The 20,317-nt window shown below is 39.4% G+C and overlaps 1 protein-coding gene across 3 annotated transcripts in view; it reads right to left on the bottom strand.

The window, feature by feature from the left end:
* Positions 1-20,317, bottom strand: part of GREM2 (gremlin 2, DAN family BMP antagonist) — a 41,446-nt gene that overhangs the window by 8,211 nt on the left and 12,918 nt on the right. Inside the window, exon 2 of one of the 3 annotated variants that reach the window (XM_068184962.1) lies at positions 16,338-16,481. The exons of the other annotated variants lie outside the window; for them this stretch is intronic. Within the exon in view, the coding sequence (XP_068041063.1) occupies positions 16,338-16,444 (107 nt within the window). The 5' untranslated portion in view covers positions 16,445-16,481. The remainder of the gene's footprint in view (positions 1-16,337; positions 16,482-20,317) is intronic. 3 annotated transcript variants of the gene reach the window in all.

Here is a 20,317-nt window from a genome sequence, read left to right as displayed (position 1 = left end):
ACCAAAACATGCAGGAGGCTGGGCAGACCAAACTTTTAAAGATGTAAAAATCACAATACTGCAGCTAGAATTCAGTAATTCAGACCTACAGTGTAGCAGTAGTTACCATGTCCTAGGAGTAAAACACATCACTTTTCAAAACCACTGCACAAAACACAAAAGGCAGCAATTATTTAAACACAAGTAACTAATGCCATTACTGAAATGTACAGGCAGAAATTTTTCCATTATTGTCCTCTAAGAACCTTCTACAGTGATTTGAAAACAAGCTATTTTGTTGCATCACAGCCCTAACAGAGGATGGTTGGGGGGAAAACATTTCTTTCAGACTTAATAAATTCCTAGTACCCTCACTGGCTCACTTGAACGGAGATCCTGCCTCCTCTCCATCCGTCTTTGTGGATCCCCTTCCACAAAGGAGATCCATCCTTTTCAAGTGCACCAACACCTCTCCCCCAGAGAGTTAAGACTTCCTACAAGGCATACTACAAATCTTTGAAGGAACCAGGCAAGTCCCTTCTGCAAGCTGGATGTCTCAGGAGCCACACTCTACCATGCAAGCTCTTGCTTTGTTTTTTGAAAGGGGGAGATGAAGTTAGGTTTCAACAATGCCAGCCTGCATTCCACAGAACAGGACAGCATTTCCCCAGTAATGCCAGAACTTAGAAGTTATGAACTTAGAATTTCTCCTTATGAAGACAGTTCCTGAAAACAATGAACTTAAAGTATTTGAAAAATAAAGTAAATCATCAACAAAATGGAAGTATGTAGAAGACACCGGTGGAGACAGTCTATGCTAGTTGAAAGGATGTTGCATTATACTAATTCAGCACTCACTGAATAGATTTTAAACTACCAAGAGCTTTATCTTGAATTTTTCCTGAAAAGGCTGGGAGTTTAGAAGAATTTTTGATCCATGCACAAAAATATAAGAGGAACCAACAACTCAGCCAATTACTCCTGTCTTTCAGCAACATCTTATGTGTTATTTTTAGGACAGAAGGAATAATGAAGAAAACTGGAAAGTAAACTAACCCTTGAAACTAAAACTAACCAGCTTGAATGCTGGGTTTTTCCTTCTCATCTTGTCCTCTCTTATCTTTACTGGCCTTTATCTTTACTGGCCTTTACTGTTGGCCTTTACTGCCAACAGAAACTCACGTTTAAAACCACTCAACTATTCTTTCCTACATGAATTTAAGACAAGCTCATTTGAAACCTGTTTGATTGTAGCTGGTCACTCCATTCGTGTTAAAGGATCACACTACTCCAGCAATTCTTCTTTGCACTCGTATCCTGCCACAAAGTATATTGACCTAAATATTGTATCATTGGTTTATAGTATTCAGCTCTTCATAGACTGAATCCTTTTTATCTTGCATAGCATTTAAACCTGTGTTTTTTGGGGTTTTTTTTGTTTGTTTGTTTGTTTGTTTTGTTTGGTTTTTTTTAAGTAGCATTAGTGCTGGAGGAATAGAGAGAAGTTTCTCATTTTTTAAAGCCAGGACCAGGAGTTTGTGAGGAGTCACTGAAGAATCTGGTTGTAAACTACAGCTCCAGAAGACCAGAGAGAGGGGAAGGAAAGTATTGATGAAGTCAGCCCTGGTATTTTGACATACTTTTATCATTAAGGAGATGGAAGTAGGGTTAGGCCACTTGGAATGAATATAGAGAGGTCATCAGAGAAGTAGAAATGAGACAAGGAAGGTTGAGGCCATCTGGAATTAAATCTGGCAAAGTATGTAAATGAGAACAAGAAGGGCTTCTTCAAATGTAAATATAGCAAAAGGAAAACTAAGGATAATGTGGATGCATTACTAAATGGAGTGGGGATGCTGGTAACAGAGGACGCAGAGTTACTGAACATTGCATTGCATTGCATTGGTCTGATACAACATCTCTTAGGCATCTATAACCCAGAAGACCAGCGTAAAGGAATGTTGGAAGGAAGGAGGACTGGGTTAGAGAACACCTAAGCAAATTTGACATCCACAAGTCCATGGGCCCTGAAAGGCTGCATCCATGAGTGCTGAAAGAAGTGCTGGACTCCATAGCGAGGCTGTTCATGATCATCTTTGAAAGGCCATGGCAGTCAGGAGAGATACCTGAAGACTGGAAGAAAGCAAATGTCACACCAGTCTTCAAAAACTGCAAGGAGAACCCAGGGAACTACTGGCCAGTCAGCCTTACCTCAACCCTGAGAAAAGTGATGGAGTACCTCATTCTGGAGTCTATCTCTAGCCACATGAATAACAAGAAGGTGATCAGGAGAAGTCAGCATGTATTCATAAATAATAAATTATGCTTGACCAACCCGATTGCCTTCTGCCATGAAACAACAACCTGTATAGATGAAGGGAGAGCTTTAGTGAGGCTTTCAACACTTCCACATGGGCAAAGTCAGAAGTGCGGGCTGGATGAGTAGACAGTGAGGTGCATTCATAACTGTCTGAATGGCAGATCCCAGAGGGTCGTACTCAGTGGCACATGGTCAAGTTGGAGGTCTGTCACTTGTGGTGTCCCCCAAGGTCCAGCACTGGGCCCCGTGTTGTTCACCTTGTTCATCAATGACTCAGGTGAAGGGGCAGATGCCTCCTCAGCAGGTTCACTGACAACACAAAGCTGGGAGGAGGGGCCAGTACCCCTGAGGGCTGTGCAGTCCTTCAGAAGGATCTCAGCAGGTTGGAGAGATGGGCAGAGAAGAACTGGCTGAAATTTATCAAAGGCACATGCAGGGTCCTGCACCTGGGGAGGAATGACTCCTGCACTAGCACAGGGTGGGGGACTGAGCTTCTGGAAAGCAGCTCTGTGGAGAAGGACCTGGGGGTCCTGGTGGACAACAAGATGTCCAAGAGCCAGCAGTGTGTCCCTGTGGCCAAGAAGGACTGGGATGAGTTAGTAAGGGTATTGCCAGCAGGTTGAGGGAAGTGATCCTGCCCCTCTACTCAACCATGGTGAGGCCACATCTGGAGTGCTGGGTCCAGTTCTGGGATCTGGATTTTTGGGATGATTAGATGATTAAGGGACTGGAAGCTCTCCATTATGAGGAAAGGCTGAGGGAGCTGGACCTGTTCAGCCTCAAGAAGTGACCTCATCAATGCCTAAAAGATTCTGAAGGGAGGGTGCCAAGAGGATGGAGCCAGGCTCTTTCTCAGTGGTGCCAAGCAATAAGACAAGAGGCAACAGGCAGAAAATTATGCATGGGAAGTTTCATCTGAATATGAGGAAGAACTTCTTCAATGTGTGGATGACAGTGCAGTGAAACAGATTGCCCAGAGAGGTGCTGGAATATCCCTGACTAGAGACATTCAAGAATTGTCTGGATACAATTCTGTGCAATCTGCTCTAGGATGACCCTGCTTGAGCAGAAAGGTTGGACCAGATGCTCCACTGTGGTTCCTTCTAACCTTACTTGTCCTCTGTGATTATGTCCATGATAAATACCAGTGCTTCCCAAAAAAACACACACACATATAATAGATGCAATTACTAAGGCTCCAACTAGAAGAAAATAGTGCAGGAAACAATGCTGCAAGTTTTGTTGGTTTGAGTACTTTTTAAGGCTAAATGTTAGCCAGGTAATACAATGAAGAAAGAAACTATCAACTTCATATGACCCTGTATTTATCACTAGCAAAAATTTTGATTCAACAATTGTGTCACCATTTATCATTTTAAAACAGGAAAAATGAAATAAAGAGAAGGAACGAAAGCTGCAAGAAATGTAAAAGCAAAGTCATCCTATAGTACCTGTGGTGATGTAGAAATGCCTCTTTTAGGGGATTAGGAACACACATAACTCTAATTAAATACTAGCAGGTAACTGGAAAAAGGGAGGGGGGGGGTTGTATCATTATGATTAAAAGCCCTAAATTTTGTTGCTATTTCAGCTTCAGGAACTTGTGGTTTAGAACCAACCACAGACAAATGTCTGCCTGGTGAGCACATGTGAATTGTCCCAAGCAGAGTGAGATGTCCTACTCAGAAGTGTCTGGGTAGTCATCGGTACTGGCAGCATATGCAACACTGGGGAAAAAAAGGGGGAGTGGGAGGAGGGAAAAACCCACAAAATAAAACCAGATTTCTGCTAGCTGTCCATGAGGCTGATTCTCTTCCTCACAACCTGGTTTTGAAGAATGCTACAGTCAGGGGGTGGAATGAATGGATACAAGAGAAGAGCTATTTTGGAAAGGACTGATAATTCTCCTATGAATCTAAAAAATGTCTCCCTGCAAGAGTGGTCTAAGTTAAAAAGGTACTTGGTCTCCTCAGTGTTTTTCAGCCTTTCAGCACAAGATAAAGAGCCCCTAAGAGGCAAGTCAGTTCTGTAAAACTGCAAAACAGCAAGTAAAAACAGCCTACATTTAACTTTATTCTTCTGTGTTGAAGGCAGCTGTTACACTCCCTTTTGGCAGCATTTCATTCAGGAGAAAACAGCAGACTTCTGCCCTTGGGAAACTAAAAACTAAATATGAAGGGAAGCAGTGACTTGAGCAAATGTCTTCATTTGTGACCATCCCTCAGCCTGTTGGAAAGAAGGACAGTCAACACAAGAATGGGGAAAGTTCAGCATTTAAATACAATAGCTCATTTTGTTGCTTCCTCACTGGAGAATCGATGCTACAAAAGACTATTTTGCAATGAACAGTCTCCATTATATTTTTGTTGTTTGCATTACAACAGAACATAGAAATCTCATCCAAGACCAATGCCTGACGAAACGACGCAACTTCAAATGTTTGTAGACTGACGGTGACCAACATATGGTGGGACCAGAACTGAGCTCAGAGGGGAAGTGAGTTACTGGAGGTCAAAAATTAACTGAGAATGGACTGTATCCAACATCTTTCAATTGCACTGCATGGCACCAATACTCTTCTTTTTGCAAAGAAATAGAGATTTGTTACCCTTGGGCAAGCTTTTCTTTAAAAACATTACATTCTTGTAAATGAAAATTGTTTTGTATGAAAATTTCCAATATTGTTCCCTGAGTTTTGATAGAACAGGGATGCAGTTAGGAGCTTCATTTCTTTGTAGCTTCAAACAACACACTACTCTTAGAATGCACAGCTCATTTTCTAGCCTCAAAAAGGGAGATGACCATTAATCTTCAATATATGTTCCTTACTGTACTTGCACCATTCTAAAAAGAGGGCACTTCAACGAGTTCTATTCTAGGAGAAAACTGAGGTCTGTAAAGCATCATAAAAGTGTTCAAAAGAAGTGCTTGCTTCTCTTAATAATCAGGAAAATGAAGGTATTTCTAAAAATCAACAGGTGGCATGTAATCTTTTATAAAAGAAATATTAGATTCATCAGCAGAGAAGTAATATTTAAATTTTTCAGTTTTTTCTGGTAGATTCAGATAGTTTTATTCTTTCAGGCTCTCTGTCAAGATGCTATCCTCAGTTACCACATTATGACTCTGGTCATGTTCCTGTTTGAAAAATCTAAAATATTATTGATGGTCTAGTTTTTATATTATGAATTTCTGTAAGCCAGTATCCTATTTATAGAGCTGAAACACAGATGGCTCAAATAAGAATCGCACCTATCCCAATATCCCACAGCCTAATCTTTCTATTAGGTAGTATGCAAATTCCCATACAAACAAATTTCAGCTATATATCCTGCTACTTTCCAATCTGTCACTTGTAACAACCATTCCAGCTGCATTTTCATATAGTTGTCTTAAAAATGGCATAGATTTATTGCTTGGAGAATTTTTCATTTACATTTATTTCTGCTTAAATTTGCCTGACAAAGCATATTTCCTCCTGACTAAAACTTACAGCAGTTCTGGGGACAGAGTGCAGCAGATCTATGCTAACAAGCAAATAAAACAAGTGTTGACCCCATGTAGCCTGCTAGCTCCAACCAGGTCTATGCCATGCAAACACGTAATTAAGAGCCTCACCAGAGTCATTAGTTTCACAGAAAAGTACTTTTTCTCCTCAGTGAGGCTAAATCTAGGGAATCCTCTCATCCTATTTTGCCTTTCCTTCAGTTTATAAGCAATACATCTGACACCTCCCCACAATATTTTTTTTTCCTCTGACAAATTTTAAATGAGTTGGACAGCAAGGCAGGTTTGAAACTTTTATTGCATTACACTAAGAGTGTTTTATGTCCTAGGGTACACAGCGAGGCATGAAAAATATTTCAGGGAAGGGGATGGGCAGAATAAGTCAATGGTATCACAATTTACTACTCAGGCCTCCTGTTCTAAAGGGGACGTTTAGGGTTACTGTGGTGGACTGGCACACCGAACACACCCATAGAAAATCAGAGTTCATGAGCTCTTATGTTCACATGAAACACAAGACACCTTGAAACAGCAGTGGGTCACCTCAAATACATTTAATACATTCTCTCACCCAGGGTGTAAGCTAGCCCAACAGTGTAAAGCTTGTTTGCACTCTGTGTTGATGGATGCCAAGCAGGAAGAAGTCACTGCTGCTCACCACACATGGTCTTATCCTTGGGTTGATCCTGCAATATTTTGTAACCCCTTTTGTTCACGAACTTAGTTGGAGAATTAGCAGATGTTTTCTTCTTTCCCTAAGAGCACCAGCCCTCTGCTCGGTTTACTTTTGCAGTTACTTTTTGTGGGTTAACCAACAGCCCATCACAACACCTGTTTAATTAGTTTTGATTCAAATGTTTAACTCAGCTGCAGGCTTTGCTCTGAAAGGAGCCCTGTTCACTCAGGGTCTCTACAAGAAAAACTTGATGTATGCAACTAAAATATCATTCACACCTATAAGGGCTGAAAAGTGCAGCAACCATGTGCTCTGACAGTTTTTTTCTGTGTTTTTGCAAGCCCATAAACAAACATGACATTTGGAGTTGAAAACCTTTTGAGTTAAATGACTTCTTGCCTACCCTAGTCCATGCACCAATTGATGCCTTGATGCAAGTTCTTCAGTTTGGAAATATTTTGACACTTGTTTTTAAGTTGTTTTCTAATACATAAAAAATAATTTTTACTTCACTACATGTCTATTGATATTTCCAAACTGACAGTAACCTTTTTGATTGTCATAGTTGTTAAATGGACCAAAATAAATCACAGCGGCTCAACAGCTGTCCAAAGAAAAAAATCTTTTGAGATGCTATGAAGTCAGGAATACAAATAAAATTTTAATTATATATGTACTATCAACGTGAAATACTAAATACCTATACACTTCAAATTAACTTTCCAGAAATATCAGAAAAAAATTAGCACAGAATGAATGGGCAAATTGCCATTTATGCACTGTTATTGGTAGTGTGTGTCACAACTAAAAGTAAATAGAAGACAAATTTTCAGTTAAATTCTGTAGGATGATTTGTAGGAAATTTAACATCCAAATACTGGAAATTTACTTCATCCCTCCCACTTCACACTGCTGGCAACACGTGGCTGTCCCACATCTATGTTCTTGTGGCTTTGATTCATTCTCAGATCAGTGATTCTCCCTCTGTCATTACACACAGAACGTAAATATTTGCTCTGTCTGTATTCTGGTTTACAGACCTGACCCACTACTGAATATGAAGGCTGTAATTCAATCACAGAAGGATCTGTTGCCATGTGTAAACCGTGATTTTATGTTTTATGACTTAGGCTTTGCAGAGCAGCCGTCTTCCTACTCACCTCCCCCTCTCCTTGCCCATGACTGAATTATAGTTCTGTCTCTAATTGAAGCCTAGTATTATTCTATTTCTCTTCTGCAGAGAGGAAGACCAGAGCTATCATTCTGAATACACAGCAAGCCACAGGAGCCTGAATGAGGTACTCTAATGACAAGTCCTCCTCCACAGCACATTTGCAGTCTTCCTGCTAATTAATTTGATTTCCTTTGTCTAGACTAACATAATACAGCAAGTTATGCTCATTTAAAGGGAGATCATTAGCCTTTCAGTTCACTCCAAATGAGGAAGAAAGAAGAGTCAATAGACTGGAATCTGGGGGAGACTGACTGACTTTGTCCTTGACTACACCATTGCTTATGTTTTCACTTGACCAAGACTTTGTCTCCAGCAGAACCCGAGACAGCACTATCATCAGAGGAGAGACTATAATCAAAATCAGATATCGTTGGTATGTGCATGGCAAGGCAGTGGCAGCTACACAGAAGGGTTCTGTCTATGATGGACTGCAGTCAGCAGCTTTCTTCCTGGCAATCACTTGGCATTTGCTGTTCACAGCTCCTGACATCCTCAGAAGGCTGAACAAACATGTAATTAAAAACACACACAAGCTGATTTCTTCAGACTCCCTTCACAGAACAAAAGGAGATTCAGTAGTGTGCCACTGGACTAGTAAACCAGAGGCAAAGCTAGTGATGAAATTAAAGAAGTTACTTCCTCACTATTTGGAGGGCAAGACCTACATTCGCCAGTTTTGACAATGACCAAAACTCAGGAGTTGGAAAAAGTCTCAGAACTGAGCTGTCAGTCAAATACAGAAATGAGAAATTGAGTGATGCATGATAAACAGATGATCAGACCTGGACTTGAAAGTTCAGCCTTCTGAGTCATCTGAGTAACAGTTTTAAAGCCAGCATGGAAAGTGACAAGATATCAGACATCATACAGGAGCCCTGTGAGGTGGAATTAGTTCAAACACTTTTTAATAACAGCAGGAAAGACCTTCCCCTATGACAAAATAAGAAGGGAAAAAGCCGACAGGGGCAATCACCAATCCCTTCTGTTCACACATCCACAGAAAAGTGCCAGAGCTCCCCTTCTGTAGAGAGTTTCAGGACTACTTCTACCTCTGTAACCTCAGTTGCACTTATAATTTTGCAGCATCAGAGAGGAAGGATTCCAACTTCATGACTTACTGTCTGAGGGGTAATTTTTTTGGCTCATAGTAACTGGGCACCTTCTTTACTCAAACACAGGCAAAAGATAAACTGCACCTGGAGGCTCGTTATTAACTTATTCTGACCTTGGTTTTTTTACAGTGTTTGGCCACAAGCCATTCAAACTGTGTCACCACAGTTAAGGTTTGAGTGTTTTTCCATTATTGATGCTTTCAAGCTCAGCAGAAATAGACAATAAGTAAAAGGAAACCTAAAGATTCTCCTCTTTGGCTCTTTCAGAAAGCTAATCTCAGAAAGGTCAGGGAAGTATCTTGGAAAGAGTTAGCCAACATCTAGCTATAAATTTCAGTGTGAGATTGCAAGCTCCATTTCTCTTCCAGGTCTGTTCAAGGACCCTTCTCCAGATATACCTTGGGCAGCTCTTCCTTGAATCTAGAGAAGAGAGAGACAACACTTCTAATCTGGCAATCTTGGATGACCCCATTGCATGTCAGTGCTTAATTGGATTGAGAGTACTGAATAGTCCAAGTGAAGTGGCAAAGAGCTTCCCTTCTGACACAACTACAATGTGAGAACCTAGCTAACAGGTCTGCGTGTGACCAGTAAATGCAGAAGTGATTGGGAAGAGAAGGAATGAGTGATCAGGAAGCTTGCCTATTTAGGCTTTGGTTTCTTTTCACTTATTACAAAGTAGTCAGAGAACATTAGGATTACAGTTTACACCATTCAACTAATCCTAACTACTTACTCCTGGCTCAAGCAATCACATATTTCATACTGAAGCAGCAAGGGAGTTTGATCAGATGAAGGTTTTGTTCAATCAGATGAAAGTGCTTGTAGTGGCTAAGCAATCAGAGCTGGCTCATCTGTGACACTAGCTAAGTCTCACTGTAGCTGATTATAGCTAAATAAGGTCATCCCAAAGAAAATGCTCTTATCCATAGATTTACTCTGGTTCCTAATGAGTGATCTCACACATACCTCACATATTCATTTATGAGTGATTTAAACCAAAAATACAAAAATCAATATGTACGCCCATTAACTAGATTTTTCTATTTTTTTTTCCTATGTCTTGGATAAAAAGTAGAAGTTTTAAAGAAGTTATGTGTAATATGGGATAAAGAGGATAGGAATCTAAAATAAGGAATGAGGGAAAATATCTTCTGACACTATGAGAACTAAACATACTGAAAGCCTTATCTTGATATTGGAGAAAGTACTAACATTGGCCTATCTCTCCACTTAAGATCAGCTAAATAAGATTCTAAATTGTCCCTTATTTTTCTTTTCAACAGGAGGTGAACTGAGCAAAAATTGGTTTTAAGATACTTTCAATGCAAAATTACTAAATCCCCAAAAGCCAAGAAGACATTTCACAGTTAACATGAAACATGTTTTTGTCTCAGTAATGGGAAAGCCCTAAAAATGCATGTCAATTCAAACCAGGGCCTTCAGGTGCTTTCAGTCTAAAAATGTCTGTATGTCTTCCTCTGAAAAAGTATCTTTGAGAAAAAGTTTTGATCAACACTTCTGAAAACTTCTATTCCCACTGTGTGAAAAGACAAAAACAGTTTCAACTGAACTTGCCACAATTCCTGCAGTATGATGGACCTCAATGGGTCAGTGATAACCACAGCCCCAAGGGACTTTCTATGCTTGTATTTTGAAAGGAGGCTCAGTAAAGAATTTGGCTTAGGAAAACAAGACTATGCCTCCTCTCTTCCCTTACTTAGTTTCAGAACAAGAGCTTTTGCTTTGAGTGATTATTTCAGCTTCTGTAATTTTTCTCCAGCATAAATATAGAGAAGCTTCATACATATCACATCAGTGATTTGGGCAGCATGAGAGCATGGTGAATGTCAGAGCAAAAGAACAGTAATTAGGAAAAACATTACAAAAAATGCACCTAGCAAAGGTAAAGCTAAAAGCAGCTCACCTGTCTGAAAATCTGCTAACTTGGCAGAACCTCTTCTTAGAGGATCCTAAGAAGCTCTTAATTAGCACAAAAACTGAAGAGTACTAATTGCTACTTGGCAAAACCCTGCTTATTAAAAACACAGGGACATTTGTGGGTTTTTTCCTTTTGATTTTCAAAATCAAATACTTTGTTTTACAACATGAATGACAAAAAAAGCTATATCAAAGCAAGTGCACACTTCAGTATCTATATCTTTGTTATAAACTTGAAGGGGAGGACTCAAGCTTACCTAAGAAAATTTAAAAAAAAAGAAAAATAAGAGAATTAAATCATTAAACAGTATGGTTTAAGCAGAATGTGCAATGGCACTGCAGACTTAGAAAAGAAAGTTAAACAGTTGATTTTGAAATAATAGAAACAGACTTTAGAATGCAAGCTACTAGTGGATTTACAGCATAACTGTAAAGAAGACATAAAGAGCTCCTCTCAATACTATAGTTTTAACAAGGTCTTGTCTATCCCCACTCCTCACCTCTCCAATAAAAAAAACAAAATATTATGTTTTTAAAGCTATTTGCCAAATCCATGGCAAAGCATCTAAAAGAAACAAGAGTTTTAGAGACACATTGGAAACAGGCGACAAGGACATACACATCACTTGAATCAATGCGAGCAATCCAGAAAACACCTCTTCCCACACCTACAAAGCCTCCAGTTTCATTCTGGACCGTGACACTGCTTATGTGTTCACATGTTAGTGTTTCTGTAGGATGCCCATATGTACAGCTGGGCAGGTGGTGATTCTGTCTGCTGCCATTCACACAGAAGATAGCTGAAATCTGCGAGCTTCTCAGCAGCTCCCCAACAGCCCAGCCGCCACTGAGTGGAAGATGAACAGCACAAGCTGCTTGCTACCAGTCATCCAAAAAGCCAGTGGGGGACGCTACTTATCTTTCTTGTAACAAGCCTTTCAACAGCATCTTCCCTGTTTATGAATGTTAGCTCATGGTTTCAGTACACGCATGAACCGGAGATAATTTGACCCGCATTCCCCTCCCATTGTAAAAAAAAAAAAAAAAACAAAAAAAAACCAACCAAACAAACAAAAAACCTGAGAAAATGGAAACACAAAAGTGAATAAATGGAAAACACAAATAGGCATTTAGGCATTTACCTTACTTCGCAGTTAAAGCTGGATTATGAGGTAGGCCATAAACATAAAATTCCTGGACCTGAAGGGAATTACAGTACTATATTCAACATTGTTTTTATGTCATCAGGTTTTTAGGTACGGAGGGTGATGTCTTGATTTAAGCTCCCTGTATTGTATCATCCTCCCTGACAGATTAAGGAGGTCAATTGTTCTAGATTATCAAGTCCAAATGAAAGTAATCACAGACCAAAACAATTAAAACCTATGCCTTTTTCCCTCAATTTTACACTCTGATTAGAATACTGCAGCATACTGGTTCAAATATATATTCCCACTATATATATAGTCATTTTAAGACAGCACAACTCCACTTTCAGGAAGAGTAATGGCACATAGAAAACCCTGTATCTGACCTTGGGAAATAACCAAAACAGCAATTAATGTCAGCTGGATGTATTTCTGAATGCAAACCATGCCCCTCTGAAATAAAGCTTAAATCATCTTATGCTGTCACCCAGCCCAGGATGCAGTTTAAATCTTCTGAACTGTGAGCCACGGTCACTCTGCTCCTGATCTCTCATTCCCCCCCACCCAGGACACAGGCATGTGTACAGCCACACAGCCAACAGGACAAGTTTGCTGATCCAGCCAAAAAGGTTTGGCTTTTTCTGTTTTGCCTGCAGGATCAGTGGTGCTGCTGGGCTCCTGTGCCAGTGCTGGGCTGCTCTGCCTTCCCAGTTCCAGCCTACAAGCACACTGCCTCCAACCAGTGGCCACACCACACCCTGATACTCCTTCCAGACTGGGGCCTGGGAACGCTGTCACCCAACTTACCTGTTTCAGGGTGGAGGAGGCTAATGTAACTGGGAGGGTGTGGCTGATAAAGGCAGCGTTGACAGATGAAACTGCATGCTTTGGCTTCCTATAAGAGATGCATGGTCCTTATATCTAAATGTTAGTAGTACAGTCTGTACCACTGCAGTGAGAAGGACTGATAATAATAATAATATTAATAACAATAATAATAATAGAATAGAAGAGAATGTGATGAGTAGTACCATTTCAGATGCCCAAGAACATCACAAAGATATTGTTTAGACTGAAACAGGAGTGAGAGATGCACACTCCTCTACAGTGGCCACTGGAAGCCAGGTAAGAGATGGGGCAAATTTGAACAGGCACATGTGTTAGGGCAGCCAGCTCTCCATCAAAACCTCCTTCTGCTATAAAGACACAAAAACCTGATTATGGCAAGTGTCTTAAACTACTACAGCTCTAACCTATGACTAGATTTTCAAAAGTGGTATGTGCAGGTTATCTCAAGTCCTCAATGGATATGGGCTACTTAAAAAGAGGATCTTTTATCTTATCTTGAAAATATGCTCTGCAACTGTAGTGCAAAACTAAATATTAAACATGGAAAAAGAAGCATGAAAATACTCGAACTTCTCCATCCTACTGTCTGGCTTTGGAGTGTCTTGCCTTTTAAGTGCAAAGGTTTCTACTGCCAAAACATCAGGGTTTTAAGTGATTAAACACAACCACTGGTTATACTGCAAAAAAATAATCTGTATGATATATGATACACTGATGCCTTCTGCTTCACTCTTTCTCCATTATCATTATCATTCTACCTGTCCTAAAATTTACGCTTGCTGGATTCTCCATGCCTGATCCAGAATCTAACCTGGAAGATGGTGGCAAGATGGCTCTTTCTTCATGTGAAGATGCTATGTGCCCATGCAATTAGTGCAATGCAAAATTAAACAAAACCAAATTAAGGACAAACAAACAAGCAGTGTGATTTGGAAAAAAAAGTTGGAGGAAACACTTTTCCATTCTCTTTTCAGGTAACAGATTTGCCAGAATGCTCATAAGACAGAACCAATCTGCTAGTTTATAGCTTGGAAAAAAAACCCCAATTATAATACATTGTGAATGCAAATATTTGTCCAACCTTCCTTTCAGAAAAAAGCCCTAGAGCTATAAAAAGGGTTGGTCACTTGTTCTGCTATTGAATTCATGTGGATTTTTACCCTCCTTAGGCAAAAGCCTAAGTTGTGCATTCATATGACATGGCAGGAGATGGAGTGATGCTGCTAATATCTGAACAAGAAAAAAAGAAGGCAAACATTCAGGAGCATTCATTCAGCGGAAGGCTGAAGCAATCTGTTCATCTGGCCCCAGACTGTTTCTCAGGTGATGGCTTCAATGACAAAGAGCACCAGTTTGTTCGTCTGCCACCGTACAGACACCACTATCACCAGCCAGTCAAAGTGAAGGCGACTTATGGACAGAACCTGTTTATTAAGTTTCCCCTTATTACTGTAAAAAGGCACCTTCATTCTCCAAAAGCCTGGGTGATTCTGAGAACCATGTGGGCTAAGGCTGTCCATTTAACTACAGCTGCTTTTATGCAAGAATAAATGTAATATAATTAAATTAAATAGTCAACAGATAGGACTAAGGTCTCATGCAGGTATGGGAGGATTTTAGTAATTAGGACTCTGATTAAGAGAGGGCAGCTTTAAACTAACACTGCAGAAGTTAAGCAAACACTTAACAGGCTTCCTGCATTCAGGCCTAAAAGCCTGTTAAGGTTACCAGAGCTTAGAAGAAAAGCGTGGTAATGCATCCTGCACACCAGCAAGTCATAAGCAGGGAACACACCCTCTACCCACTTGTAATTAGAACTAAGAGATGGAAATTGTATGGCAGTTGAATAAGTTTGAAGTCTGGATCAGCTGGCATTTAAACAGCAGAAGGTGCCTGCCATCTTAAATGTAGAGCTCTTATTTTTAATCAATTGCGAACTAATATTTATTCTTCTTAAAGGTTCTGTACTTCACTGACAGCTTTTTGTTAAATCAGCTCCCATACAGTCCCCCAATGTTCTACTGTTTCAGTGTGCATTGGTGCCTCTCACAGTGGTCATCACAGTAATACATCAGTCCCAACACATTCCACACTAGACAAGAAACTCCACTGCACCTGGAAAATAAAACAAAAATCCCAAAGCAGAAGCTAATCCAATTTATATGCTAAACTCAGATGTGTGACCACCACCCTTCACTGATGGTACACTAAGGATGTTAAGGACAAACCAAGAGTCTATTTTTGGCCCTGAAAACATGGGTGCACAAACACAGAATGGAAAGTAATAGATTATGAACTAGTTCTGGGCACTATGTTTCAGGGAAGCCATGCAGTCTTCCCAAGGGGAGGCAAGGAGGAAAGACAAGAGCATTTATGTACACAGAAACCAACTCAATGTGGCAAGATTGCAGGAATCAGTGCTCTTTAATACAAAGAAGCAAAGTCCAGAGGAGTGATGTCAGCAGCTTTTAAATGCATAAAAGGCAATAGCAAAGAATGAAGTTATGGTTTTAGTCTTCACAGATTCAAATGTAGTAATGTTGGCAGATAAGATTTCAGACAATATTCCTATTAGCAAGAACCATGATACAGATAGTGAGGCATTGGAACTGATTTGCCTAAGTTTGTAGACTCATTATCAGGATTATTAAGGAAAATGTGATGTAAAAGGAAAAAAACAAAATCACATCTGCCATGGATAATGTTAGATGAAATGGATCCTAATAAGAAGGAGAAGAGCCAGACGACTTCCCAAAGCTCCTTTAATTCCCTTTTAAGTAAATAGACATATATACATATATGACATAGAACAATTATTATCCACCAAAGAACCATCTTTTTAATAGGTTGTGGAGTTTTTTTGCCTGGTTTCATAATTTCTCTTCTCATCTTCCTAGGCTTTTAGGTTTTGTGCTATCTATCACAGAAATAAATCATCATTCTTTTTGGGGTCAACAAACCACTACTCAAAGCCAGCTTGATGTTTAACACACTGTAATCTGCTAAATGTGAACCTACAAGGTTTATAATGCAGATGGCTTCAGAATTAAAGACTCAGTTTGACTTCTTTTGCTGCAGGCAGAATACATAACTTTTGTGCAATGCTCCCTTGTTGGCAAAGGAGGTCAAGATTCAAGATTTTGAAGAATATCGTGGCTTTTCCAAAATATCAGTTATTTAGAGGAAGCATTGCCTTGTTTATTTTTTGAAGAAAATGCATGTAAGCTATAAATCATTAGAAAATAAGTCAGGTTTCCTAAAACATATTTAAATATGCATAAAACACACTGACATCATTTTACACATACGGCTAATTTGGGCACAGTTTTAAACCATCTTTGAAGTCCAATTTCAAGACAGAGAAGTCAAAACGGTTTAATTAGTCAGGGTGGTTAGATGAGAAGATGGAAATATTGTGCCATGCACACTTTTTCCCCACGGTCCCTTCAGAGTCAGTGACAGATGCACTGAACTAGAAGGCTGGCAATGGCACTGCTGCTGCGACACCAGCTGATGGAGCTGCCAAATTCCACAACCAAAAACTGAATAGGACAGTTGAGTGGCTTCTTACCCAGAGGTCTCAGGATGACAGAACAGGTTGACAAACAACCACGTCCTCAAAGATCTGAGGCCAACTGCAGAGCTTTGCACAGAAGAAAACATCTGTAATGTCCTCATGACAGCAAACACCCAAATTCCTCTCTATTTGTAATACCTGTAATTAACAGGTGTGGAATAGTTTGTCAACAGCTGTTATCATAAAGCTATGGTATTTGTCCTACAAGCACAGCAGTGCTCTGTGAAGCTGTAACCACTGTCCAACACTCCCTTTCCCACAGAGCACAACGAATAAGATAATGAAATTGCCCTCAAACAGAAACTGAACACACACTGGAATAGAATTCAAGTTCCCCATCTGCCTTCTTTATCCTTCCAAAACTGATATAAGTTTTGAAATATGATTTACTTACTGTTGCTAGTTCCCTGAAATTAATATAGAGAGTAAAGCCATCTCCTTGACATTTTCACTATGAGGAACTGCTTCCTAACCTAGATATAATGTCATATTTCTGATTGCTATAAACAGGCGAGGTGACATCACAGTGTGTGGTTTTCTAAAAGCCAGGAAAGAGTCATTCACCTAAAAGCAACTTACAACCCATATTAGTTTTTTCTTAACTATTACATTCTTATTATGTACTGTTATTTAGTAACAAATATATTGCTATTTCTGAGAGAAGCCAGTTGTTGAGGTGTGTTTTTGAAACCAATGCTACATGTATACTCTCCTGTAACCCAATGCAAAGCAAGGATCAAGTGGGTATACACATGTTCATGGTCTAATAAAAAGTAAATCCATCACTCATTGCCAAGGAATTACTGCAGGATTGAAACAAAAGGGAAGTTTAATACAATACAGAATCCTTAAACAGATCAGTGCAGCAGAGGATGAGAACACCCTGCAAGGCTTCATACACTAGGCAATACTCGCAATGCTCCTACCAACAAAAAGTCCCATGCCTGCCCACTGTGTTCAATAAGCTCAGGAAAAGAAAACAAGGCAGATGGGTGGATTCTCCGCAAATATGTATTTAAAAATATTTCAGAGGCTTTATTTGACAAATACTGACTTCATTGAAGTGAATGGAAAAAATTATTTTATTTCAATAGAGACAATAATTTTACTCTATGGCAATACCAGTACAAAATCCTTGAAGTTTAAAATATATAGTCATTGAGATCAGGCAATGATCGGTCTTCAGATAGACTTCCTGATATTTGACACATTTCAGGCAGCACAAAAATGTACTGCCATAAAAAATATTTGATTGGTTTGAAGTAGCCAGCAAATGCTTACAGATAAGTTATTTTGACAGCTGACATATAGGAAAAAAAAGAATAAATATGACACCAAACAAATGTTTACCAGGAAGTAATTTAAAAGAACAGATTAACAACATTTATGTTCTTAGAATGTATTGAAACCCTTATACAAATTATTTTTCATTTGTACTTAATACCATGCTGCTTCTTTAGTTATTTTTTTATATTTTAAATCATATTATATTTTAAAATTATTTTTCATCTAGCTATGAAGAGGAAAAAAATGGACAAAGGAAGAGAACACTCCAAAGAGGAATGTTTTCTGCCTAGTGTGAAAGAGCAAAAAAAAAATCTAGCCTAGTAAATCCTAATCTAGGTTAGAGAAGCCCTTGGCTTTACAAGGCCACCAGTATTTCAAGAAATCCCATAAAACATGGCTGAAAAGGTAACCCCCAAAAGTGCCTGGACAAGTTCCCTCTTTTTAAAGACATCCAGTCAAATGAAATCCTGCAAGCCAGAGGTAACCCAAACTTTCTGCTTTCTGATTTTTGTTTCTTATGCAAGTTAGTGAAGCTGCCTGGTAGGCTCATTTAGGACATCTGAGAATGGTTCAGTCTCCCATTAAATGCCTTTCTTAAACGTTTGAGCCTACAATAATTCAGTATCAACACACCACAGATAATTATCTACTAACATTTTCTCTTTCCATGGCCTGAAGTATAGGGATCTAGTAAGAACTTAATGGAAGACCACTGTGGGTAAAACATTGAAGTAAGTGAAGAAGGAGAAAGAGCTGTAATACAAATTTTTTGGGGAGAAAATGTAAAGAAATGAGGAGTATTTTGTGGTGTAAGTGCCATGCAATTCTAAAGCAATAAATATATAAATATAATAGGAATCACCCCATACTCCATGGATTTACACTCCTGTTTTGAACCAAATTAAGACTTAGTTAAGGTTCACTTCAGAGATACCAGACCAGCTGAAGAAACCAGAGATATCAGATCATCTGAAGTCATGAGGTTCAGTTTCAGCAATGGTGACACATAACTGTTTTTCTGAAGCTAATGGTAATTTTCCCACAATGTTTGCATTACTTGTTGGCTTCGTAACACAAATGTCTTGTTTGGTAGTTTCCTGGCTGGAAGGACCTAGTTACTGCCAGTTGGCGGTACCAGGCAAATCATTTCAGCAAAGAAAGGCTGATCCTAATCTCTTCTCATGCAAGGCTAATACAGTACCAGTGAAGAATTCAGTATCTGTATTCCTTTGTGTGCACAGCTCCCAGCTGAACTTTGGACTCGTAGAATTGGTTGTTATATAGGACCGCCTCATCTTGAAGTAAAGTCATGTTCAGTGATTCTTAAAAGCATCTGGGAAATCCCACAGCCCCTGAAAGTCTCACCAGCTCTGAACTGTGACATTCTGGCTACTGGCACCAGGGACCATTCCTTATGTGAGGGCTTGACAGTAGAGGGAAGGGGGTAAAATGTGCCTAGCTCTACTTTGGATCTAACTACATCTTCTTATAGCTCCAAGGATCTTACCACCTTTAGTTCCAGAGTGTAATTTAATCTATGCATTCAACCCTCATAGTGATCCTCCCCAGCCTGCAGTTACATCTTTTTCCATGCAGATTGAAAATCTCAGCAGATATATCCAAAAACGGGAGCATTAAGCAGCACCTTGCAGCATTTCTTAACCATTCCTCCTCCTTTTTTTTCTGAATACTTCTGCAGAAGCCTCCACTTAATGAGATGTAGGGCTATGTAAACACTCATTTCTTCAGCATTATCTGAAGTTTAATAATTTCCCACTTTGGCACTCTGACTTATGTACACTTTAAGGCTAATCCCCCAAACTCCCTCTTGACAGCACACAGAGTGTAGGTGTCTGCCCTACCTCTGGAATTCCTGATACCGAACATCTAATTTTTGTGTTCTTCAATAGCCCTTAGGAATCCTGAGAGTGATGCCTCTACTGAATTATTTTGGTTGCTCAGTTTCACATTTAAAAACAGGTGCTTTGGAAAACTATGACTTGTGCTTCCATAATACTGTGCAATTCAGTCTACAGATCATTTAATTTTGTTTGGAAGACACCTAGGCAGGTTACCACAAAGCAGTTTACCTTCGCTATTAGTCTATTGCTTCTCTGCAAGATTTATTAAATTCAGACTGTCAGGCTAATATATCTTCACACCTCCACATACTAAGGAAGGAGCATGTAAAATTCTTAGCCTTTTTAATTTTAGGCAGAGGAAAAGTTCAGCACTGTTAAGAAAAAGGTTTAAGACAACTCACCCAACAAAACGTTTGTGACTTCAGGTTCACAAAGCAGCACTCTAAGCATTGTTATTTGTAGAATTCTTTTGAACTTCTTAACAGGCCAGTCTTCTGCATAGTGAAAATAGGTGAGAAGAAAGAAAGCAAAGGCTACTTCTACCCACCACATGACTAAGCAGTGCCACAGGGATCATCTGATCATTTAGATTCTTCTTAAGTTCTTTTTAAGTTACTCAGAGATTGTGCTGAAATTTCCAGAATAAAAGCAAAATGCTCCTTTCATTAATTTATGCATGAATCATGGTTTTATTGCAAGTCATACAAATATGCAAGGTTGGGTGAACAGGCATATTTTAAGTAAAGGGTAAGCTGATATGAGAAGGTGACCGAGACAGAGAAGCAATGTCACAGCAGTTCTGGATTCTTGATTTTTTTAGTGTAG

Source organism: Anomalospiza imberbis, chromosome 3, assembly GCF_031753505.1.
Source record: "Anomalospiza imberbis isolate Cuckoo-Finch-1a 21T00152 chromosome 3, ASM3175350v1, whole genome shotgun sequence".
Classification (NCBI taxonomy): Eukaryota; Metazoa; Chordata; class Aves; order Passeriformes; family Viduidae; genus Anomalospiza; species Anomalospiza imberbis.
Note: the sequence above shows the minus strand (reverse complement) of the source record. Positions and strands in the feature narration are given on the sequence as shown.